Here is a 26176-nt window from a genome sequence, read left to right on the forward strand (position 1 = left end):
ACAAAATCCCAGGATGCACAGCAAGGACACAGACTTCAGGCTTTCACGAGATGCTGACAGGCAAATCAGACTAGAGGTGTGTACACACGTACAGATTTTTTCTGTTTGATCTATCTGGTGGGCACAAAAACCTGGATATGTATGGGAGCATATGACAATCAAAAATGTCCACCCAAATGCAGGAAAACAGAAAAAAAGATATGCTTTGATAAATTTGTTATATCAAAATGAGTTAAACAATTTGTCTGACTGATCACTGTCTTTTCAAGCTTTTGGGAACAATTTCTTGATTGTCATTTGCTCCCATAAATTTCCAGGTTTTTGTTCCCACCAGATAGAGCAAACAGAGAAATCTGTACATGTGTACGCACCTTAGGACTGACTGAACAAGGAAAATCACAGTCAGGGTCTGTGTGCTGGGAGCCTAATTAAATAAACTAGCATGCACCCACACCCAAGAGAAGGGTATGCATGAAACCCAGACAAGATGGATCCGTAAAACCAGGAGTACGGGTCCAGGGAAAGCATACAAACTACAAACAGAATATATTACAGACATGAATATCCTGTCCTCAATATTTAATTAGAATAGGCTCGCATTAGTTGACAAAGGTAGGGGAAGTACAGGTATATGTGCATGATATAATGGTATGTAATATGACCAAAGACAAAATTAATGATCAGCTTATTTGATTAGGATATACTCTACATAAGAACCACAGTTCCGCAATGCTGCAATTTACATAGGATAAAAAAAACTGTTAATAATTTGCTCTGTTGTGCTGTGTAAGTAATGGTTAATACATAATGCAGGTCCAATCATTCAAATCACATTTTCTGAACAAGACAGATTATATTAATAAAGGGAAAGAATGGAGGTTATTATGAGTTCTTCAGTCATCTCAATCAATGTGTGTTTTAGGGTTCCTGGGATGGGCCTAGTAAAAAAAGAGGACAGGGCTGCCATCACAAGTTTTTGGACCTGGGACTGACAACACCAGCCTCCCCCTCCCTGATGTGTTACAATATAATTATTGTACTTGTGTAGTTTCACAGCACCACCTTACGCTACGCTGTCAGCGTAGCCCAGCGGCAGCCCTGCGTAGTCAGCGTAGTGTCCCCTTCAGGCAGCGTAGTCACTGTACTGTCTCCGCAAGCTGCAGCTCTGTCCCCGGTAAGCCTAGTGAGCGCCTCTCACACAGCGCTGGTAACGCTGGTGGACGCTCCATCTGCCTGAGACGCACGAGCAACTCATACGCAAGTGTGTCTCCGTAATCTCAGCAACCCTGCCCGTGTCTGCTTCAGGAAGACAGGGTTAGGGGTTCGGTAGCGCGTGCCTCCATTTCAAACCCCCACACTATCCACCACAGCCCGAAGCATCATCCCGACCTGTTCATACCCCCACTATCCACGTCGGCGTGAAGTTGACTTTATAAAGTGTAGCGAGTGCAGTGAGCCACCGAGCCCGAAGCATGGCGATGGGACACGTAAAAGGAGCCCGAAGCTTGGCGAGCACAGCGATGGGATGCAGAATACACATCAAGTAATCCGTGTCTGCTCGCCACGCTTCAGGCTCGTTTTACCCGTCCACTCACCACGCTTCGTGCTCGCCGCACTTTATAGGATCAACTCCACGCCGACGTTGATAGTGGGGTTATGAACAGGTCTGGAGGGCGCGTACCGCTGCGCTCACCACGCTTCAGGCTGGCGTGGATAGTGGGGTGTTTCAGGAACACTTGTCATGCCAATGTAATAAGCGGTGACACAATGCTGACTGACTACGCTAACTATGTAAGCGCTGGTTAGCCGTGAAGGTACAGACTACGCTGGCTGCGTGAACATGACGCTGATGCTGACAGGGACGCGAACTACGCTGGCTGCGGGAACATGACGCCGATACTGACAGGGACGTAGACTACGCTGGCTGCGGGAACACGACGCTGATGCTGACAGGGACACTACGCTGACTAAGTAAGTGGCGTTGTGAAACTACACAAGTACCTAATTATTTTATTTACCTGTTCCACGGGCAGGCTGGGGCAGCAAAACGCTGATCCGGATGATGTTGGTGTTAAATTTACTTACTCTGCAGATTTAGTTAAAAGCACATTGTTTTATTCCTAGCGTTATATATACAACATGTACTGTAGTAGACATTTCCTGTCTCATGGTGGAAATATGGGAGTTGAAACAATGCAACGCTATGGCAGCTATCCAAGATCTTATCTCTTCTGTGGAACTGAAAGCAATGAATGACTTAAAAATATTTACGATTAAATCATTCATATTATCTTAAATGATGTACACAGATCTTTTTATCTTTAATAGAATGCCTTCATTTCCTGCAGAATTATGTGTAATCACTGGAGGAGAGAGGAAAATATACAGTAAGTGCAACAGTGCAACTAAACTGGAGTGTGTCACTGCTCACTGTTCAGGAAATTGATGACAGCTTGTACAGGAACACAAAGTACCGCCATTGGCCTGGAAATATCTGGATGCTGAGCCAAATGGGCTACTTTATTTATTTTATTTATATACTAACAGTTTCTTATGTAGTGCACACATATTCCGCAGCACTACAGATAATATTTGAACATTCACATCAGTCCCTGCCCCAGTGGAGCTTACAATCTTTATTTCCTACCACTTGTAAACACACACACACACTCATTCTAGGGTTAGTTTTGTTGGAAGCCAATTAACCTTCCAGTACATTTTTGGAGTGTGGGAGGAAACTGGAGTACCCGGAGTAAACCCACGGAAACACGGGGAGAATAACCAAACTCCGTGGGTATCGAACCCATGACCTCAGTGCTGTGAGGCAGTAATGCTAAACATTACACCATTCGTGCTGCTGCCATTTTTGGTATGTTTGTTTGTTTAACAGGGTATAAGATGTGGTCAAGTTGTTGTCTGCACATGCTGCAAATCACCAGTATTACCACATTCCCTAGACGCAAACACAGAATTATTATGGGGGGAAGGGGGTGATATTGTGAGTGCAGAGCCTCTGTGTTTTTGACACAGCTTATGCACCCCACATCTAGGAATGGAGAGTGCAGTGGATCAGTTTATTTTTTTATTTGATTATTTCTTTTAATTAATCTTTTTTGTTAGCAGGTCTTCTTCTGCTCCCAGCAGGCTTCTTCTGCTCCCAGTAGGTCTTCTTCTGCTCCCAGTAGGTCTTCTTCTGCTCCCAGCAGGTCTTCTTCTGCACCCAGCAGGTCTTCTTCTGCACCCAGCTTTGCTCAAGAGAATTTGTCAAACAAACATGTTTATTCATCATAATGACCTGTAATGTTTACCTTACTGTATATAGGAAATATAATCTTTTTATATAACATTGCTGGCATTATTATGGGATACTGGGTCTGATTCTAGTTACCAAGTGCCTGAGACACTGCCCTGCGGAATACACATCCCCCCTCCCCCCTTCTTGCTGCCAATTCCCCTCCCTACCATGTGGGAACGAGAACACATCCCTTCACTGCAGGAGAAATCATTTGACGGTCGCCGACCACTGAATGGTTTCTCCTGGCTTTTCAAACAGATGACAGTGGGAGCTGATTTTTATTTGTGAACGCCAGGACAAAGACGGCGCTGGCAGCTGACGTTCTGTGAGGTCAGCCGCCCACTCCGGCACACATCGTCCTGCCTGCAAACTCATGGGAACTCCCAGCATTTTTATGGGGATGCCAATAAAACACTGGGCGGTCCCATGGGCGACCCCCCGTCCCTGTCCCCTTCCACCCCTGGCCCGCCCAAATCCTTGCGAAGGGCTGTTTGCAAAGGGAGCTGCACATGTGCACAATATACCATGCACAGACCCCCAAACAACGAGGTGGTCACCGTGACGCTGGTTGGTGGGCAAATATTTATTGGCTAGCAATCGCTGGCTTTGGTCACATTGATGGCTTGCGCATGCAGACTATAGACCGCGCACATGCACGGTCATCCAGTAGTCACCAGAGCTGTGATCAGGGCTGAATCAGGCCCATTAAGCTGCATTTGGTTGAAGTTAGTATGTTACTACGTACAGTTTGGGGAGGGGGATGAGAAAATAAGAACTGTCATTTCTATGCACCTATTCGTCACAGACCGACTGTATTCCTTGTACAGCTTGGCATTTATCCAAGCTTCTCCACATCTTCACCCAATGCACTCAGTCATCCAGAAATAAAAATGAATTTATCAATCCATTATTGTCAACTTATTTTTATTAAATACAGAATCACTGAATCTTTCATGAACTGGATTTAAATTATTCAAGGTGAAACATGGGGCATATATACTAAGAGAGCATACATTCTTTGGGGGAATATCAGTACAAAATGCTGGAATAGAAACAAGGGTACAACCTGCTAAACACCATAGCCATTCTTCAGATTGTTCATTATTGCAACACAGAAGTGTCTGAAAATAAATTACACCCAGGGTATGAAAGAACTCCTTACAGTACATCCTAAGGAAACTAAAATGAGTTTTATTAATGTGTACCCTTGTATATTATAGGGAATATGCAATGATTGTACTCCAAAGTTCAGCTAAAAATAGTAATGACTGCTTGGTGTAAACTAGAATGCTATTGCACAGGGACGTCACATTTTGCTTGCTATTCTCTATGCTATTATAGGATTATGCTGCGGCAGTGACAAATAACTGTGCACTATATGCAAAATAGCTACTTATATTTAGCGGTGACATCACTTATATTTGGAGAGTTTTACTCTCTCTCTCTCTCTCTCTCTCTATATATATATATATATATATAAACATTCACTGGTCTGTTTGTCTGTCTAGTTAGGCATTCGGACACCCCTGCACCAATTGGGGTTAAACCAACACGAGGTGGTCCAGTTGGATCCTGGTCAGGTTTGGGGGGGGGGGGGGGGGTGTTTGGGGTCTAGGTCGGACCGCTCATTGGTGTATGTTGACCCGAGGAGCCTGTTCTGAGCCTCCATTGGATGGATTTGGATGAAAACTTCAGTATGGTAACATTGAATCCCAGAATAAATACCAGGGGGTTGGGGTCCCGGTCTGACCTCTTGGTGCGTACTCAGCATAACTTTGACCTTGGGAGCCTGTTCTGGGCCTCCCTCTAGAAGAATCTGGCTGAAAACTAACTAACTATAATAACTGACAGAAATAACCAAAAATCAATTAACTAAAATAAGTGATACAAATGGAGGTGGAAAGACAAAAAAAAAAAAACCTATACTGTATGTACCCAAAATGTTAAACCCATCTCACATTTAAAGTGATTATAAATCTGAACAGTAAGGAAAACTGGGGATTAGGGTTACTGGTTACACCCCAAGAAAAAAACGAAAAAAAAAAAAACCCAGACACTGAGCAGCCACCAATAGATATCTTAGAAGAGATACTAATTATTTAAAATGTCACCTCAAACTAATTTGAGGACTTAAAAACTTGAAAATGTAAAACCAAGCAGCTGCAGGTACTTGAGATAGAGCATGTGACTGTCTAACTACCAATACTGTTGATTTATTGAACTTACTGAACCCCACCCCCCCTTTTGTTACATCTTACTAGGTACATTTATAATTAACACTACTGAACAGTGCAGGTTGTTGTTATAATAGGGGATAGTTACATAACCTGACCGTGGCACTATGGACACCACCTCCACTTTTTTTTTTTTTTTTCTTTTAAAGGTCCTATAAATCCTATTCTGATTCCGGAATGAGTAGTCTTGATTCTACTTGCATATGAAAAATGTATGCATAAATAGAATACACAAACCATACGTTTTCTATATTGTAAAGTTGTTTTTAATAACAATACAGTTTCCTAACCAATTAATGTGTCCACATAAGGGAGAATACCCCCTAACTACACCCACCGGCCGGAGAAAGTGGGGGACTGTGATTGACCTGGAAAAGCTGAATATCACAGCAGGTGAGTAATATGCCTGCCAGGTTTTGCCACTGATTGCGTGGGAATTGTCACTGTAAAGTTATTTTAGGACTAGGACTACAACACCTGCATACAACATTGGACAAAGCAGGCGGTCCTGTACCACAAATAACTACTGAGCTCAGTCACCACAGAGATGGCTTTATCAGTTGAAAGAATGGCAAATCAACCTGATTAGAGCATATTCAATGATAATGTTCAATAATAATAATAATAATACATTTTCTTTCAAAACACAGCTGCTATGCACATTCTTAAGTATTCTCAAAGTATTCCATTTTAAATAAATGGTCGCAATTTTTTTGCAGCCAAAAAAGGAAAACAATTGTTAAAATGAGTCTGCTATTCTGCATTATTGGCTGAACAGCCCCATTACCTCCTTCCTGTCACCTCCCTCCGACATGCCCTACATCCAAAGCTCGCAGCAAACACACCATCAGAACTGCCCCCCACACACAGAGACCAGCTGCACCCCCCACGCAGAATCCGGCAGTTCTCCCTCTGAAAAACCAGCAGCACCCTCACATACACAAAACATAGTAGTGCCCCCCAAAGACTGAAACCAGTAACACCCCTAGAAACATGGAGACACCAGCAGCACCCCTCACACAAAGAGCAGCAACACGTACACCAGGACACTATCAGTGCACCTAACATAAAGAGAGTCAACAGCTGCACCCCATACACAGAAACCAGCAGCAGCCACCCACCCCCCTCCCCCCGGTCCATACAACACACATAGTAGTACTTACCAAAGTCTTCAGTGCATGGCAGGATGGTGGAAAAGGACATTACTCCGAATAGGTAAGAACACATGACAAAGGTTCCCAAACTTTTTTCAATTATGGCACCCTAGAGTATCAGAATTTTTTTCATGGCACCCCTAAGCCAAACATTTCTTATTGAGTGAAAGAATATTAAATTAAGTAATTTATTTTTATATGTCATCCTTTTATGTTCAGTTATGTGGTGAGGGACAGTTTAGCTTCTGTTTATCCACATATGTTATGATTGGAAGCCACAAGCATTGGTTTTGCCCATTACATTGACAATAAATCATTTTAATTGGTCCTGGGGCACCAACCAAGGGCACCCCCAGGGTGTCATGGAACACAGTTTGGGAACCACTGATTTATGATAATAAGGCTTATTGGAAACAGCCCGTTGCTTAGTCATTATGGGTGTTATCCAATGGGTTTAGAACCAAGTCCTGACAGTTTTTCCTAAAAATAATGATTTTAGAACAACTGGACATGTGCTGAAAAAAAATGAGGTTAAAAAAAAAAAAATCACCTGTGATTTTGGGAAAATTCCCTCCCAACTGAATGTATTCATTTTGAATGTTGGTCTATCTATTATTTATTTCTGTTATAGCAGAATTAGATGCCCTAGTAGTGGCTAGGGGATTATTTGTATATAATTTTTTTTTTTTACGGAATAACTATATATTTTAGCAGCTTCATCCGTAAGGCGGTTTCATTCTTTTTGGAGAACTGTATACAGGTCGAGTATCCCGTATCCGAATATCCGTTATCCGAATTATTCCGAAATACGGACATTCCAGAAAGTGAAAAAAAATTTTTTTTTTGCTAAAAACTCACTGGGGACATATGTAACAGCATCACTGGGGACATGATATGTAACTGGCACTATATATGTGCAAGACAATGATTGCTTGGCATTCAAATTCAGTGCTGAGATAGTTCACACATTTTGTTTCACGTTTTGAAACCTTGTTTTTTGAACAATTAAAATATGTTTGTGTGTATTTTATGTGGTAATAAAATATATTTGTGTGTATATTATGTGTTTATACAGCATAAATGCAAGATACTTCAAAATACATCATTGAAATATTAAAATATTCCGAAATACGGAATAATCCGTTATCCAAAATTCTCCTGGTCCCGAGCATTTTGGATAAGGGATACTCAACCTGTACTACAATATATGTATAGTACTGTATGCAATAGGAGTTCCTATATGGTCTGAGCCAAATTTCTATGAGAATAGTTGTCTCATGAGAATAGAATGTCTAGTCTGCTCACAAAACAAGTATTCTATTATAAATCTATCCTATAATAAAAACCTCAAAATACTACGTATGACAAATGTAAACTGCCTGTAAAAGTTTCCAGGAGACATCAAATCTACAAAATATATGGTCCTGTTTTCTGAAGGCCAGAGAGAAAAAGGGATATACACAGACAGTGGTGCGAGTGGGTGTAATTAATGTGGTACTCACATTTCAACTACTATTCCATGAGCAGGTAAATCTTCATGTGTCTGCATACCCTGCAATATGGCCTATTCCATTAGGTAAAAAAAAAATACTCTGTTCCAGGACTTCACTTAACTAGCTGTTCAACTCAGGTAATGGCAATCATACATTAAGAGGGAGTTCCAGGAGCCAGGGCTGCCACCAGGAATTTGGAGCCCGGGACTGATTTCTAGTCCAGGATCCTACACCGACCCGGCCCCTCCTCCTTCACTTACCACCCGGCTCCCCTTCTGCCGTGTTGCCTGTGCTGCTCAGTGGCTGAATGAAGCCAGGCTCCCAGACATCAGATTCAGGATGCTGTCGGCCAATTAATATACAGCACCAGGTGGTGCAAATCAGCGCTTGCTTACCGGTAGCTGCTCTGATTGGCTAACGGTATGCTAGCTCTGATTGGCTCACCATCCGGTGCCTCATATTAAATGGCTGCCAGCTTCCTGATGTGAAGAAGCCTGCCCTCCAGGAGCAGGGCTTCGTTCAGACACTGAGCAGCGCAGGCAGCGGAGGGGGGTGTAGTGGGCAAAATGAGTACCCCGGGCCCTTCTCTCTCAGAGAGGCCAGGCCGGGACAGCTGTACCCACATCACCCCCCTAATGGCGGCCCTGCAAGGAGCAAAGTATTTTGTGGAGGATAATAAATTGTGAGGTAAATCACACCCAAGGCTGCAGTGAAATTTCATCACCAGATTTTGTTTTCCAGTGGCCAGTGAGGTACATCACCAGGCATACCAAGAATATGGTCTTAATATGAAGCAGGCTGGAGATATAACCAGAGCTACCTTGTTTATCTCAAATGTGAAGTTAAGAACGTTATAGTATATATATATATATATATATATATATATATATATATATATATATATATACGGTGTATATATATATACTGTATAATTTGCATGCCCACTGCTTTTACTGAGGACTCCGGAAAATCATCAGCAAAACGGCAGTACTGTCTGCAGTCCCAGATGTTACTGTTCTGTGTGAGTTATGTATAAATGTAATCCATGAACTTCTCGCATGAATGTTTCCTGTATATTGTATTCAGATAAAATTATAAGAAACACAAAAAAGCAATATGATTATTAATTTGTTGAAGTATCTTTTACCACAGCATTCTATTTATTAAACACCTAGGTCAGCCATCTGACAAGAAGTTGCAGAACTTCACTGTAGGATATCGATACGGTTTTAAATTAGTAAAATGTGACTGGGAAACATAACAACCCTCTGAATTAATGTACATTTACTGACATGTATACAGTAGGTTTGTTTAGTTATCTCAGAAACAGCCATGATAAATGTTGAACATACATAAAACCAATATGACTGACAAACAAAATTCAGTGCCCATAACTTAATTCCACCTGTTATGTATTTTAAAAGCAAAAATGTGAATAATTCAGCAGGAACAGGAAACCAGAGGCAGTTGGTGCCCTTGATGCAGTTGCCATAGCAACATGGGAATGCCATCACTTCAGGGGCAGAATAGCAAGAACAATAGTTTGTTACTACTAAATAGACAAAATAACAGCACAGGCAGAGTAAATAAATGCTCTAAAGTGCCAAATAGTGCAAAGTATTCTTGCTGCCTCACATAGTCGAATGACATTGAGAAAATATGTCAATTGTTTGGAATAATAGAATTTGGTATCTAATCTAGAGAGGCAATTACTACCAAAATATAAATATAATCAGAAAGTAACAGAGAATGTATATTCATTTTCACTGCAGTGGTTTTATAACAGTCTATCCAACTATTAGTTGTTAAAAAAAAAAACCATGTCATGTTAGCAGCATGAAACCATTGTGTAGAGCATTTACAGTAGCAGGCCAGTAGCTTGTATACATTAATGTGCGTATTGAACATTTACAGAAAGCATGGATGGGATGGTACGCGGAATTATCCATTGGTATTTCTCAGCCCAAGAGAACACACCAGATTTGGAAGTCCTGGTTTATTTGGATATTAGAGTGTCATGTTCAATGTTGCTGATAATATGGCTTTCCACATTACATCATAAAACAGATGTGATTTATTTCCATTGTCACTGCTCTTCAGCTCCTGCCAGATCAGCCTTTGCAATGTCACTGAGCTCAGCACTTTCGTCTCCTGTCTGGATATCATTCTCAGAGTCTGTTGCAGCTTCCAAAATACAACTGAATGTGTGAATACTGTGGGGATCAACAGGAAGAACCAGAGTAAGGGATTCCACGCTGAGAGCGTCAGTGTTATCATCAGATATTAAAGAGATTGTTGGTTGGGGAGCTGGAGTCAGGCTGGGGGCCAAAGTGGTTACTTCGCTGTCTGGCTTCCGTAAGGAACTCCTCCTAGTTCTGGAGCCTGTTGGCTGAGTCTCATCGTTGGTCTCCACCTGACTATACATGGTCATTTGGGGTTGATCAGGAATTGAAGAGTCATCTGGTAAAAGAAAAAAGTTGTAATTATAGATAGTATTCCAAATCCGCTAAAAATGCCAGTGCTGCTCACAGTGACTGTTCTTTTTTTGTTGGCGCAATATTCAACTACACTTCAATGAATTGACTTTGGCTGTATTTGTATGTATTTATACTAAAATAACAGTTGCTGTGAGTGGCATTGGCATTTTAAGCGAATATTCTGAAGATCTCTCACAGCAACGTTGGCACTCCAACGGTTAAGTAAAAACACATTATTATCTACTACCAAAAGAAGGTCTCATGTGTGCTAAATCTATATTTTTGCTAGAATCAAAATTCCTGTGATTAGTTCCACAAGGTCACAAAACATATTTGTCATGTTTAGGTTCAGAAAATAGGGTGTGGTATACTGTAGGTCACAGACAATGTCTAGTCAGACAGTCGATAGGTTGACACCAAAAGTAAGACATGCATAAGTTAGACATTAACAAAAGTTAGACATGCACTAGTTAGACATTAACAAACATTAGACATGCATTAGACATTGACAAAAGTTAGACTTGAATTAGTTAGATATTAACAAAAGTTATACATGCATTAGACATTGACAAAAGTTAGACATGCATTAGTCCAACAGTGACAAAAGTAATGACGCAAGTAAAATAAAATGTCAACATGGGAAATCAATATGTGTACATGCACAACGTATAAGTGTACTGCTGTGCTTGCCATGCTTCGGGCACAGTGCCTCGCTGTACTTGGCACACTATTCTATTCTCCCTCTGGGCCCACTTGAACAGTAACGTATCAACAAGTCAGTCTAAAAAAAAAAGGAATCGTGTGTTGGGATTTTGAGTGCCATGGCATGTCTAACTAATGCTAACTGTTGTCATTGTCTAATTAATACATGTCTAACTTTTTGTGTTTAATGGCACTATGTTTGCATACAGGAAGCGCCGCAATTCTATTCCTCAGTGCCAAGCGGAAGCAACATAGAAGAAGCTCAAGGTTTCTCGTACACTTCCTGCTGCTCCAGACATTATGGAGAAAACAGAGGTTCTTTTAGAAATCTAAATTTGTTCACTTTACTGTAGGGCCTTGGCTAATGGTTAATGAAATATGCAAATAACTGGTGATTTTATCTAACAGCAATAAAATATCACTTCACTTGCAGAACACCGCCACTAATTACACATCACAATCTAAATCCTAGATAATGCAAACAAACTGCAAATGGGAAAAAAAACACTGTAAATACTTGTGATCACATTCTTGCAGGAAGCATTTCCCTCTTTTTACCAAAATCTTATCAAGAGCTAAACTGTATTGGTGCCAAGTAGTTACACCCACAGAAAAAACTGAATGGTAATCCAATGCAGATTAGTATGCTCTGACAGGACTAATCCTGCCACAGGATTAGCATGTGTATAGCCTCTAATACTGAGATCACAGATGAGAAAGCAAGAAAGATGTGCTCTGACACCAGTCAAATGGACCTTTACAAAAAGCATCAATGTGCATGCAAGCAGGCATATTTGTGTCTGTGTGTGTGTATATATATATATATATATAAAGCGGCATTTTCTAAGGAAACCTATGGTAGATCAAATGGCTAGCCAGGAGGTTGATTCCTTGAATTCTAACCTTAAACTGAAAACTACCTTTTATCCACTTGAATCCCGTGGCCCGTACATTGATTTATTCACGGAATTAGTCAAGAAGGATTTTTCTAGGTTAAACGAAAAAGATACAAAGAAATCCAACCTGAGCCACAAAGAGACCATTGCTCTGAAAAGCTTACAGATGGATAAATCTATTGTAATTAAGAATGCCGACAAAGGTGGAGGGGTGGTGCTGTTGGACAGGGATGTTTATGTAACGGAGGCATATAAACTATTGTTGGATGATAAATCTTACACGAAATTAATTGGTGATCCAACTAAAGAGTACCTAGCCCAACTAGATGTTATCTTGAGGAGGGGGCTAAATGAAAAAATTATTTGCAACAACGAGTACAAATACCTGTTTAACACCACCCCTAATCTTGCAACTTTTTACCACCTGCCCAAAATACACAAGGGGGTGTTGCCTCCCCCTGGGCGACCTATTGTCGCTGGGGTGGGCTCACTCACATGTCGTATCTCGGAGTATGTGGACACATTCATTAAGAAGTATGTGCCAGACATCGAAACTTATGTTCGTGACTCATCACATTTATTGCAAATGCTTGATAATATAGAATGGAAGGAGGGCTTTGGTCTGGCGACCATTGACGTGCAAGCCCTCTACACAAGCATCCCACACGATAAGGGCATCGCAGCAGTTGAGAAGCGTCTGAATCTTGATCCAAACATCTCTAATGCTAGAAGGGTCTTTATCTGCGATTGCCTCAGGTTCGTGTTGCAATTCAATTACTTTGAGTTCCTGGGGGACTGGTTCCTCCAAATATGCGGCACCGCTATGGGCACTATCTGTGCACCCAGCCTGGCCAACTTGTACATGGCGGAATTGGAAACTAATACCCTCACAGGTGCCCTTGTTGATAATGTCGTCCTAATATAAAGATATATTGACGACATTATCATCATTTGGAATGGTGACCAAACTTTGTTCGAGAGGTTTGTTGAGAGGTTGAACGACAATTGCTACAATTTAAAGTTCACCTCATCTTTCAATCAGAGCAAAATCGAATTCCTGGACATCGTCTTGGATGTGAAGAATTTTCCATCCAAAAGAGAAAGATACAGACCTCTACCTTCTTCAAGGCCGTGGACGCGAACAGTTACCTAGAATATTCCAGCTGCCACCTAGGGGCGTGGAAGGATAATATTCCTTATTCACAATTCTTACGTCTCCGAAGGAAATGTTCGTGCTCCACGGTCTTTGAGGAACAAGCCTTGGTGTACGTCAGGAGGTTTACTGAGAAGGGTTACCCCTTGGGTATCATTTATCGTGCACTTCAGCGGGCATGTGGTCTTGATAGAAATCAGCTCTTTCAACCTAAAAGGGTTGAACAATCCCTCCATCAGAACTCCAACAATGAGGCGATGTTCATTACCCAATTTATTACCCACGAAAAAGAACTTAGGGGTATTTTTAAAAAACATTGGGGAGTACTCCAACTTGACCCCATATTTAAGGGGCATATTTCTGATGTACCCAAGATGGTTTTCCGCAGGGCCAGAACTATTAAACAAAAAGTCTCTGAGTCAACTAGAGAACATTGACATAAGGGGTCCGTCGGAAACCTTTCTCGCCATCAAGGGGTGTTTCCCTTGTACACATTGTAAGGTATGTCAGTATGTGAAAAAGGGACCGAATATTGATGGGACTGACCTAAAAGTGAATGAGTTTATCAATTGTAACTCTACTTCTGTGATATACCTCTTAACTTGTGGCTGTGGGCTAAAATATGTGGTCAAGACAAAGAGGTGTCTCAAGATTAGAATTCTGGAGCACCTCCGTAATATTAAACATGGGGTGCTCAACCACAGCGTGCCTAGGCACTTTAAAGAAGTCCACAACTGCGATCCAAAGTCCCTCACCTTTAAGGGCATTGAATTGGTCCATAACAGTAAAAGGGGTGGGGACCATGATAAGTTTCTACTTAAACGTGAAACCACATGGATCCTTCGACTTAACACACTGGCCCCGGGGGGATTGAATGAGGGTTACGAGATAACCCCATTCATCAACCAATGAGGGGACCTTATACTGTGCCTCTGTTTTCTCGTCTTGTGCTTTTTGTACGTTTTTTCATTGATTCTGTTTTAGTATCTTATTGCTATTTTTGTCTGGTGATATGCATATAGTATATCTGTGGAACACAATCCACTCATGATAATGAAGATATTGTATATGCAAATGCAATTAAGATGTATACTTTTATATACTTTTTTCATATATGATGAAGATTTGATACACTAATGTACTTATGCATCTCTGTTTTCCCTGTATATTTTGTAAAGCTGTGGCTAAATTGCTCACACATGGTGCGATTTTTTATCTAAATATTACCTATTTTATGTGGCTGGTATGCATAGGCTTTTCTATAGCCTATTTTTTACATAAAAAACAAGTTTTCTTCGTTTGAGTCGACATTATGAGTCGACATTAAAATAAGACTACTAAAATCACAGTATCCATAGATAAAAATTACTACCTACAGCTGTAGTTCATTCATGTTTACATCTTGTTTTAAGTAGTGGCCCATATTAGTGTCACCATCTTTATTTACATTATATACACCTCCCATAGTGGCATATTTAATGTGTGTTATATGGGCATTTTTGTCCGCACACAGTGGTTTACTGCACTTGTGGGTGGTTCACCCCACAAGCGCTTTGTTTACATCGGGTGGGTTATGTGACGTGCTGCATGCACGTATATCTGTTCACGCCCATCCTTGCTCCATATTATTATTATCACATTAGCGCTGTGATGCGTATCGCGTCATTTGACGCTAACCGCGTCATCTGACACTGCGCGCACCTCGGCTGCGTCACTGCACGCGGCTTGTGTGTTTGACGCTCGCCGCGTCATATGACGGTGTATACGCGACGCCGCACTAGTATCGCGTCATCTGACGCTACATACAGGCGGGCCGCGTCATATGACGCTCGTTACACTCCGTCTTATCATGTTCGCTTATTGCGGACATGTCGGCCGCGTCATTTGACGCCGCAGGCCTATTACCTTATGACGGTCAGGCCACCTCCCATATTCAGGGGAGTGGCTTTGTTCAGGCTTTTTCCATCACGCCCACTTACACCCGGCAACCAATTGCCGACTACAGCTCCTTAGTGACTGACACTTCTTGGCCTACTTAAACCCATAGAGCGCACGTAGTAGCCACGCCCTCTGACGAAGTCTACACGACGAAACGCGTCAGGGCGTGGCCTACGACGCTCCCATCCATCTCACAGCTGATGTCTGGTTCCTGGTGACCCCTACACGCCTCCCTGCAAGCCAGCATAGCGGTGTTTCCGGTGGCTCCTTGTTCCAGCACCTAAGCGTGAGCAGTCTAGCCTTTGGCTACTTTTAACCTTGTGGTACCCAATCCACCGATTTTGATTGTATCCATCGGGTCGGAAAAATCGAGTCCATCGCATCGCATGCCAACCAAATCGCATGCGATGCGATGGACGCGGTTAACACGATTTTTACATTGGAATCAATGTAAAATGGTCCGATTTTACATTGATTTCAATGTAAAAAGCCTCAAAACCCCCCATTTTAATACCAAACCCCCGTCATGTTTCAAATGCCCCCCCCCACCATTGTTAACGCCACCCTACTATTGACGACAACCCGAAGCGTGGCGAGCGCAGCGAGCCCCCGAGGGGCGGCGGTACGCGTCCTCCGACCTTTTCATACCCCTACTATCCACGTCGGCGTGGAGTTGATTTTATATAGTATGGCAAGCGCAGCGAGCCACCGAGCCCCGCGAGGGGACGCGGACACCTTCACAGGTATCCGTGTCCCTTCACGGGCTTCACCGGTATCCGCGTCCCCTCGCAGGGCTTGCTGCGCTCGCCACGCTTCGGGCTCGGTGGCTCGCCATGCTATATAAAATCAACTCCATGCCGACGTGGATAGTAGGGGTAGGAAAAGGTCAATAGTGGGGTGGCGTTAACAATGGGGGGGGGGCATTAAACATACTTTTTAACCATATTCAATGTGAAATAGGCCATATTGGCCCATTTCACATTGTCTCCTATGTAAAATCGGGTTGATCGCATCGCGGGCCATTATAATGGCCCGCGACCGACGCGATCAACCTTATTTTCACTGTAAAAATAATTTTACATTGTTCCCTATGGGAAAATCGCGTTGATCCCGTCGCGGCCCCTTATTAGGGGCCGCGATGGACGCGATGGACGCGATCAACCCGATTTTGTCTTTCACCAGCAAATTAGCTGGTGATTGACACAAAATCGGGTCCATCGCGTTTATTGTATGCCTTAAGTGCCTTAAACTTAAGGCATACAATCAACGAGATGGGCGCCGTGCTAGGAAATAAGTAGGTACTTGTGAGTTATCCGGGCTGCTGATTTTTTCATTGCGTCCGAAAAATCGCGGGCATCGCGTCGGTCGCGGCCATTATAAGGGGCCGCGACGTGACGCACGCGATTTCCCATAGACAGTCATGTTAAAAGACGCGATGGACCCGATTTTCCATAGACAGCAATGTTAAAATTATTACAGTAATGTTAAATGATGTGCAAAATAAAATGACAATGTGAAACATTGCTGTGAAACATTGCTGTGAAACTGTGAAACATTGCTGTGAAACATTTCACATTGCTGTGAAACATTTCACATTGCTGTGAAACATTGCTGTCTATGGGAAATCGGGTCCATCGCGTCTTTTAACATTACGGTCTATGGGAAATCGCGGGCATCGCATCGGTCGGGTGTCCTTAAGTTAACTAAACTTAAGGACAAAATCGGCAGCCCGGATAATTCACATGTACCAACAAGTACTATATATATATATATATATATATATATACAAAAATGAATGAGCGGCGCCACCTGTGCCTCCTTCGCTATAACAGTTTATTGAAGGCAATGTCCCCCTTTTTTATATTTTCTTAAAGGGGTGTCTGCCAATCTCTAAGCTAGGAAATATACCTATTTTTATATAGTATTTTTTATATTTATATTTATATATCTATTGTACTGATTGTCCCCCCATTTTTTATTGTGTTAAACATCCCTACCTCTTTTGTAATAAATTTTCAAACTTTTTACTCATAGTAGTGTTTATTTATTAATTGGTAATTGCAGCCAATTAATTTATTCCAGTGGTATCAGGTTCTACCCTGTCCCAATTGGAACAGGCGATATTTTATTACGTGTTTGAAAGAGCAATAGTCGCCGTATCCCCATCCATTGAAAACACATATATATATATATATATATATATATATATATATATATATATATATATATATATAGCACATGGAGAAGGACTGGAGCCAGTACACAGCAATAAGTGAAAAAAGTGAAAAAGGTTTAATGCAAAAGCAGTTGCAGACAGTAACTGCTGTAAACCAGACAGCTGTTTCAACTGCTTGCAGGCAGTTTTCATCAGAGGTGCCTGCGAGCAGTTGAAACAGCTGTCAGGTCTAAAGCCGTTACTGTCTGCAACTATGCTTTTGCACTAAACCTTTTTCACTTATTGCTGGAATAGCCCAGATTGGAGTGCCAACCTGTGGACCAATTTTGCTATATTTTATATATATATATATATATATATATATATATATATATATATATGCTGGAGGGTAAGGAGAATCCCAAAGAGATTTTCAAAAGTATATTAACTTAAAGAAACGCGAGATAGATTTCTTTTACCACGGACTGACCCTTTCTAACTACTACCGGGATAAAAAAATCCCCCGGGGGTTTCGAATTAAAAATACCCCCCACTATCGGCCGGTACAATGCTGATTTTTGCATTAAATGGACATCGATATTGAACAAATGTTCTTTTGATTTGTTACTTTTAGTTATCGAGGAGTCCAAAAAAGAATATGAGAGTGCAAAAACCAAGTTTAAAACTTATGAGGAAACTCACTTGACTAAGCTAACGGCCGATACATCGGAGGACTGGTCCCCGAAGCTGAAGAACGACATAGACAAGTATACGGACGAACTCGTCCAATTTAAAAAAACAAAACGTCTTAAGGTTGACCAGGACTATGAATTTCAAAGGGTCTACAGTTGGCTGACGGGGGCCCACCCTGGCGAAGAAGCCCGCCCGCCATATCGTAGAAAAGTACATAGAAATCGCCGCAGAGCCAATGACGGTACCATAACAACAGGCAGTGAGAGCGATGTGGGAGCGACACCTCTGGTTCCCGCCCTTTAGGGGTACGTACCCGGGCTCAAATAGCTGGGGTAAACCCACATATACCAGAAGGGGGAGGCAAAACCTCAGGCAGAGGAAGGCAAGCCAAAAAACCACCAAGACAACAGAGGACATAGTGTTTAATTTGTCCTCACGGGTGCTGACCACAGAGGAAACCAGTGTCCTACAAAAAGGCCTTGCATTTATTCCCACAGTAGTGGCAGATCCTCTACAGAATAAAATCGAATTGTTCCAACTTAATAGAAAAATTCGCCTGAGTGAGCATTTCAAGAATTCACCCCCGCAAGCCCACACTCCAAGTATCCCGCCTCACCTAACAAAATTTAAGCCTAAATCTCTTTTTGACCCTCCCAGCATAAATCCCTCTCTAAAGACATTCTCACGGCTCACAGAAACTGATTCACAAGCGAATCTACCAAATAAGACTCCCATCCAATGGAACATGACCAAAGCTGAACGAGCAGCACTAAAACAACTGTCATCTTATGAGGACATTATTATTCGACAATCCGACAAGGGTGGATCAATCGTCGTACAGAATCTCACTGATTACCGATCTGAGATACAACGCCAGTTATCGGATTCAGATACCTTTGCCAAACTGCAGTCTGACCCTACCCAAGCATACAAGAAGCAAGTGGACAAGATTCTTTCTATGGGAGTTGATGAAGGACATATCACAGAGACATGCAAAGAATATTTAACAGTGGTATATCCTATTAAACCCATTCTATACACCATCCCAAAGGTGCACAAACACGTGACTAAACCACCAGGTAGACCGATAATATCGGCAAGGGGATCATTATTCCAGCCGATATCGGTCTACCTGGATGGATTTTTACAACCTGTCATTCAAGCAATGTCCACCTTCTTGAAGGACACAACAACCTTGTTAAGAGCCCTCACGGATATGGGACAGTTACCTCCTGACTGCCTGTTGATAACAATCGATGTTTGTAATCTCTATACATGCATCCCCGCACCAGGCCGGATTACAGGCGGTGCGGAGATTACTTACTAACAACGTGAAATACAATGGACCAGACCTCGATTTCTTTATGGAATTGTTGGAACTGGTCCTTAGTCGAAATTATTTTTTCTGTGACGGAGCTCATTACCTACAGACAAGGGGCGTGGCGATGGGGTCCAATGTGGCCCCATCGCTAGCCAACGCCTTCATGTATGAGGTAGAGAGAGATGTTTTCTTTAGGGACACTAATATAGCCAGTAAGATCATCAAATACTTTCGCTATATAGATGATGTACTAGTGCTCTGGCAGGGTACCGATTCTGAATTCCGACACGTGATTGACACACATAATGACACGGACAGTCCGGTCAAATTCACATATACTATAGACCAGAACACAATAAATGTTTTGGACGTCCAAATCTCAAGAGATCAGTCAGGTATTAAGACCAGTTTATACAGGAAGCCCACGGACCGCAACTATTTTGTCTTGGCCAGCAACGCACATCCTACCCACAGTACAAATTCATTACCTTATAGCCAATACTTGCGGGTCTTAAGGATAGTAAGCCAGCAAGAGGAAGCGCTGAAAGAGCTATCCACAATGACAGAAAAATTCATTGAGAGGGGGTACAAACGTGCCGACCTACTCAAGCAGCAGCAGAAGGCTCTTGCAAAAACAAGAGCTGAACTGCTCAATGCAGAAAAAAATCTAGAGAGAAAATCTGACAAATTCATTTGGGTAAATCTTTTTACTAACGAGTCACATAAGAAAATTCAAAATATCAAAAAACTCTGGCCATTGGTCAAAACGGATCCAGACTTGAACCTGGGTAACAAAGCCCTGATGCCAGCATATAGGAGGGGTAAAAACCTCCGAGATCATCTTGTCAAAACTGACATCACGCACATGGGCAAAACAACGGGAAGCACCTTTCTGGGTAAAACCAGAAAGGGATGCTTCCGCTGCCCCAACTGCACATCGTGCAGCTTTATGCAAACAGGTTCCTCAATAGCACATCCGTATTCTGGTAAAAGATTCCCAATCAATCATTTTTTGACATGTACAACAAAATTTGTCATTTACATTATTTTTTGTCCCTGTTCTCTGGCCTACACCGGCAAAACCGACCTACTTGGTGCCCTAAAGTGTCTATCTTGATTTCAAGCCCTTTTTTCTATATATACCACCTAGAAAGGAGCCTGTGGTCAGTGGATGGTGCCCTTAATAATGGGTATCACCATGACACATGGAGACTCCTGAGTTCTGATCTCCTCTGCGGGCGTTCAGTGGCATAGCTCGGCTTACCGCCGGGTTTCTGTCAGTGTTTTCCCTTGAGTGAGGTCAGTCTCGTTGCCATGGTAACAGACGCGGTGGGTGGTTAATTCCGACACCCTGCGCCATGTCACTTCCGGTGACGTTGTCCACGGTTGCCGGGGAGACGGGCTCTGTAACCTGGCTACGCTGGGAAGCCGCGCCGCGTCACTTCCGGCGCCCGGGACAAGTGAGTTAGACGTGTTTTTTCCTGTTCTATACAGGTGGGCTTAATTATCTAATAAGACACAATTAGTGACACTATTTATATGCGCACTGAGGTTCAGTCCATTGTGCTCCTGACGACGGCAACCACGTGCCGAAACAGCTGTTGAGCCAGACTGACCTGTTTGCAGTGATGTACCCTGTTCACCCATGATTATGGACGGTTGTATTATCCCTTTCTTCCTTCGCTGCAAAATGGATTTATTCTCACTTTTTTCAATATAAAAGCTTCTTTTTTATCGCAATGGTGTGCCAGCCTCTAATTACCCAGCTATAACTTTTTTATATGGTTTTTTGAGCACCCGCTTGGTGACTATCAGTAGTGTGCAAATTGCTTCTGCCCAGATCTACATTTATATGCAATTGAGCACCTTGAATATCTTCTTGTTATATTTATTACACTTGTTATTGTTTCTTGTTTGCGCTTCTTGTGGATGTGAATTGTTATTGTTACATGCTTGCAAATGGATTTAGAAACGACTATAAATGATTTGTCAGGCACTAAACGATTTGATCAGAAAGATGCCGCTAGGATATTGTTTGCAAATACAGATACCTTGGCCTTCGATGTAGAAACTCCTGGTGAAATTTACACTGATTTATTAAAATTAAGAAAAAGGAAAGTAGAGTTATCCTTGCATGGGTTTCCGCATTCGGAATCAGCCAACTATCGGAAGGACCTACAGTATGCTGTTTTTTGCAAACAATGGTGCCAGATTCTTAATGACTGCTCTTTTCAACTGATGCTCCTTGTAATTGATCAAATCAATACAGACCTGTCATTGTTAGATCTGGAGATTAATACATGTACTGAGACTGGAATTGAGTTATTAAAAAATGACCCATCCGGTGACTTAACACTGAAACTTGAGGAATCCATTGCTGCATTCCAGGCAGATCTATTGTCATTTAAGAAAAGCAAATACAAAATTGTGAAAGAGGACTACAAAGAACAGAGAGTCTATGGGTGGATATTTGGCAATGAGCCCAAATACTCATGGCGTGACAACATTAGATCCAGAAAGAGACGCCCCAATAGGAATGAAAAATTCTCTGAAGTAGATACACATACTTCAGCCTCTGACTTAGACCACTCCTATAGGCAGGTTTTTCCAAAGGGGACAGTAACACGCTCAAAACACAAGGGCGACCCTATAGGAAACCCTGTAGAAGGGGAAGGCCTAGATCACAGGTACACAGGGAGAAAGGGAAAAGGGAAAATGTGATTTTTAATCTGTCACACTATACCCCTAATGCCTGTGAATTGGAAGTTCTGACGAAGGGTCTTTCCTTCGTGAGAACTTTCAAACAAAGATCCTTCGATTTTGAGGTGGAATTTTATAGATTTGTACGACTGCTTAAGTTAAAATATCATTTTAGCAAACACCCTGGCTTTAACACAACTAAACCTAACTTTAAGCCTGCTAGCACATTTGACCCCCCATGTACAAATGCCGCGATAGAGATGTTTGCCAAGCTCATTAAAAGAGACGCGTTACCATTTATTGTCCCAAAAAAATCATACTCTAATTTGTCCAGACAACAAAATTTAGCAATAGACACCCTGAAAATTAATAGTTCAGTGATAATACACCCCGCCGATAAGGGGGGAGGGGTAGTCTTGCTTAATCGAGATGGCTATATTAATGAGATTAACAGACAGTTGAGCGACATCACCTGCTATAAAAAACTCACCTATGACCCCACCTACAATTATAAGAAGGAGATTGATGCTGTGATCAAATTAGGCCTGGGCAACAATTGGATAGATGAATCTACTGCATTCTTTCTTACGCAAAATCACCCTAGAATCCCAATCATATACATTTTGCCCAAGATCCACAAAACCCTGGTACAACCCCATGGTCGACCTATAGTGTCATCCTGTGGATCTTTATGTCAACCTCTTTCGCAGTTTGCCGACTTTTGGTTACAGCCTATTGTACAAAAAAATAACTATTACCATAAAGACACAACGGATTTCATTGTTAAATTGAAAAAATTGGGCACTCTGCCCAACCCCTCCTTACTGGTCACCATGGATGTGTCCAGTTTGAATACAAACATAAGACACAAAGATGGACTTGATGCAGTCAGAAGCTTGGTTACCGCCAGTCCTCATTATACAGGCCCCAATGTAAATTTTTTATTATTGTTAATGGAGATTGTGTTGACAAAAAATGATTTTCTTTTCGAAAATTCGTTTCATTTACAGCTTCAGGGCACTGCTATGGGGTCTAATATGGCCCCTTCATTTGCAAACCTTTTCATGCACATGTATGAGAACCAATACATTATGGCGAACGGTTTATTTTCATTCCATATATTTTTTTACGTTCGTTATATAGATAATTTGTTTATGATTTGGACTGGCGGTGCCAAGCTTCTGACTGAATTTTTAGATCATTTGAATTCCTTGAATACCACCATAAGGTTCACTATGGCGTTTAGTGATACTACATTGAGTTTTTTGGATGTTAATGTATGTAACAACAATGGAGTACTAAGTACCAAACTCTTTAGAAAAAATACTGCTAAAAATACTTTGTTAAATAATGAGAGCTTCCATCCACGTCCCTTGAAAAAGGGTTTGCCGCTCTCACAGTTTATGAGGGTGGTGCGTATTACTTGTGATGTTGATGAGCAATATACTTCTCTCTGTGAGATGGGTGACAGATTTTTGGAGCAAGGGTACTCTAAAGCGCACCGGAATCTGCTGCGCTATATAAGAAACTGCAAATAAATAAATAAGTTGAGATTGATAATGCCATTGACCAATGTATGAATTATACACAAGATGAGTTATTGTCTGGGCAAAGCAAAAAATCTAATGTTGAACGCTTAACTTTTGTTTCCACTTACTCTATTGCATCTGAAAGGATCAAAAAATTTTTTTGAGGCACTGGCACATCTTGCGCTCAGACGAGACCATGGGATGGTTTTGTCTTGAGAATCCCATGTGTTACAAAAAAAGTCACAACATTAAAGACATCATTGCCAAATCGGATATACAATCAGTCAAGAAATCTTCATGGTTGACGCCTAAGCACGGATGCTTTAAATGTTCTAAGTGTGTGAACTGCCAATTTGCCCTTACTGGTCCTAAATTTGTGGATCCATTGACAAAGGAAAGTTACAGCATTAATCACCACCTTGACTGTGACAGTCGCTATGTCGTATATGCGATTGTTTGCTCCTGCCCAATGATCTACATTGGAAAAACGATACGAACACTCAAAGAGAGACTCGCTGTGCATCTCTCTTCCATTAAAAAAGCTTTACTTACCATTGACTCCAGTACTCCGCCGGTGGCCAAACATTTTGTACTTAAAAAACATACGTTTAAGGACTTCCACTTTGTAGCTCTTGATCACATTCCGCCGATGCGGAGAGGGGGTGATCGAGGAAAACTTTTGTTGCAAAAGGAATGCTACTGGATCCACAAGCTTAACAGTGTTTCTCCCACTGGATTAAATGAAGAACTGTCTTTTCATTGTTTCATATAAGATCATATAAGTATATACATTTTTTGCTCATGTCCTGTTACATGTATACTCGTTTTTTCCTAGTCCCAATATATTTCCATTTGCATATGTATTGTCACTTTTATTGTTTACATTCTTGTACACCTCTCTGCGCTAATAACGGTGCCCTAAAGTGTCTATCTTGATTTCAAGCCCTTTTTTCTATATATACCACCTAGAAAGGAGCCTGTGGTCAGTGGATGGTGCCCTTAATAATGGGTATCACCATGACACATGGAGACTCCTGAGTTCTGATCTTCTCTGCGGGCGTTCAGTGGCATAGCTCGGCTTACCGCCGGGTTTCTGTCAGTGTTTTCCCTTGAGTGAGGTCAGTCTCGTCGCCATGGTAACAGATGCGGTGGGCGGTTAATGCCGACACCCCGCGCCATGTCACTTCCGGTGACGTTGTTCACGGTTGCCGGGGAGACGGGCGCTGTAACCTGGCTACGCTGGGAAGCCGCGCCGCGTCACTTCCGGCGCCCGGGACAGGTGAGTTAGACGTGTTTTTTCCTGTTCTATACAGGTGGGCTTAATTATCTAATAAGACACAATTAGTGACACTATTTATATGCGCACTGAGGTTCAGTCCATTGTGCTCCTGACGATGGCAACCACGTGCCGAAACAGCTGTTGAGCCAGACTGACCTGTTTGCAGTGATGTACCCTGTTCACCCATGATTATGGACGGTTGTATTATCCCTTTCTTCCTTCGCTGCAAAATGGATTTATTCTCACTTTTTTCAATATAAAAGCTTCTTTTTTATCGCAATGAGGTGCCAGCCTCTAATTACCCAGCTATAACTTTTTTATATGGTTTTTTGAGCACCCGCTTGGTGACTATCAGTAGTGTGCAAATTGCTTCTGCCCAGATATATATATATATATATATATATATATATATATATATATATTAGTGCAAGTCTTATACTCGGCACTCCATCCTTATAAAAGAGTTATTTTTGCCAGTTGCCAGTCTTTCCAGATAATTGAGCCACATTAGGCATTTGTCGATTTCAATATTTCACTTTTATAAAAACAACTCAGGAAACAACTCCCTCTAGCAGGGGCGTAACTAGATATTCGTAGGCCCCATAGCAAAAGTTTGTAAGGGCCCCCTATTTAGCAACTGATGGTGATAAATGTATGTAAAACATATTACTTAGACAGTAAAGATGGGCCCCCTTCAGCTCTGGGCCCCATAGCAGCTGCACCCCCTGCACCTATGGTAGTTACGCCCTTGCCCTCTAGCTAGTGGAAGGGGTGAGTTACAAGGGGTTACAACTACAGCTCTCAATGGTACAAGGATTGGGGGAAATGGTGTCATGCATAGAGCTAGGGGTAATGCAAGAGGGAAGAAAGAGCTTAAATTCTAAAGGGAAGAATGCACAGATGGAGGGTGAACTCAGAAGATGACAAAGTGAAAAAAAAATAAGGGAGTACTAGAGTAAGGTATTAGGAGAACAGGGAGACTAAGGTGTTTCAGGGTGGGCTTAAAGCTGAGGAACCTGGTTAAATGTCTGAGTAATGAAGAAGAAAGTTCCAGTGGAGAGAAGCATCATGGGAGAAGTCTTGGAGCATGGTATGAGAGAAGGTGACCATAAGGTGAGGTAGTCAGAGGAACAAAAAGGACAGGAGGGACTGAACAG

At 42.0% G+C, this 26176-nt stretch overlaps 1 protein-coding gene and 1 long non-coding RNA gene across 2 annotated transcripts in view; one reads left to right on the plus strand and one right to left on the minus strand.

Annotated features, from left to right (window-relative positions):
• Nucleotides 1–316: 316 nt before the first annotated feature.
• LOC146020329 (uncharacterized) lies at nucleotides 317–9273 on the plus strand. Its single transcript, XR_014450767.1, has 3 exons — nucleotides 317–2387; nucleotides 5841–5922; nucleotides 8918–9273. It is a non-coding gene; the product is annotated as an uncharacterized LOC146020329 (long non-coding RNA).
• Nucleotides 9274–9293: 20 nt separating this feature from the next.
• Nucleotides 9294–26176, minus strand: part of CLEC16A (C-type lectin domain containing 16A) — a 311322-nt gene continuing 294439 nt past the window's right edge. Inside the window, exon 24 of the mRNA XM_083153350.1 lies at nucleotides 9294–10636. Coding sequence (XP_083009476.1) covers nucleotides 10263–10636 — 374 coding nt within the window. The 3' untranslated portion in view covers nucleotides 9294–10262. The remainder of the gene's footprint in view (nucleotides 10637–26176) is intronic.

This window comes from Crinia signifera, chromosome 7 (assembly GCF_055691185.1).
Source record: "Crinia signifera chromosome 7, ASM5569118v1, whole genome shotgun sequence".
Taxonomy (NCBI): Eukaryota; Metazoa; Chordata; class Amphibia; order Anura; family Myobatrachidae; genus Crinia; species Crinia signifera.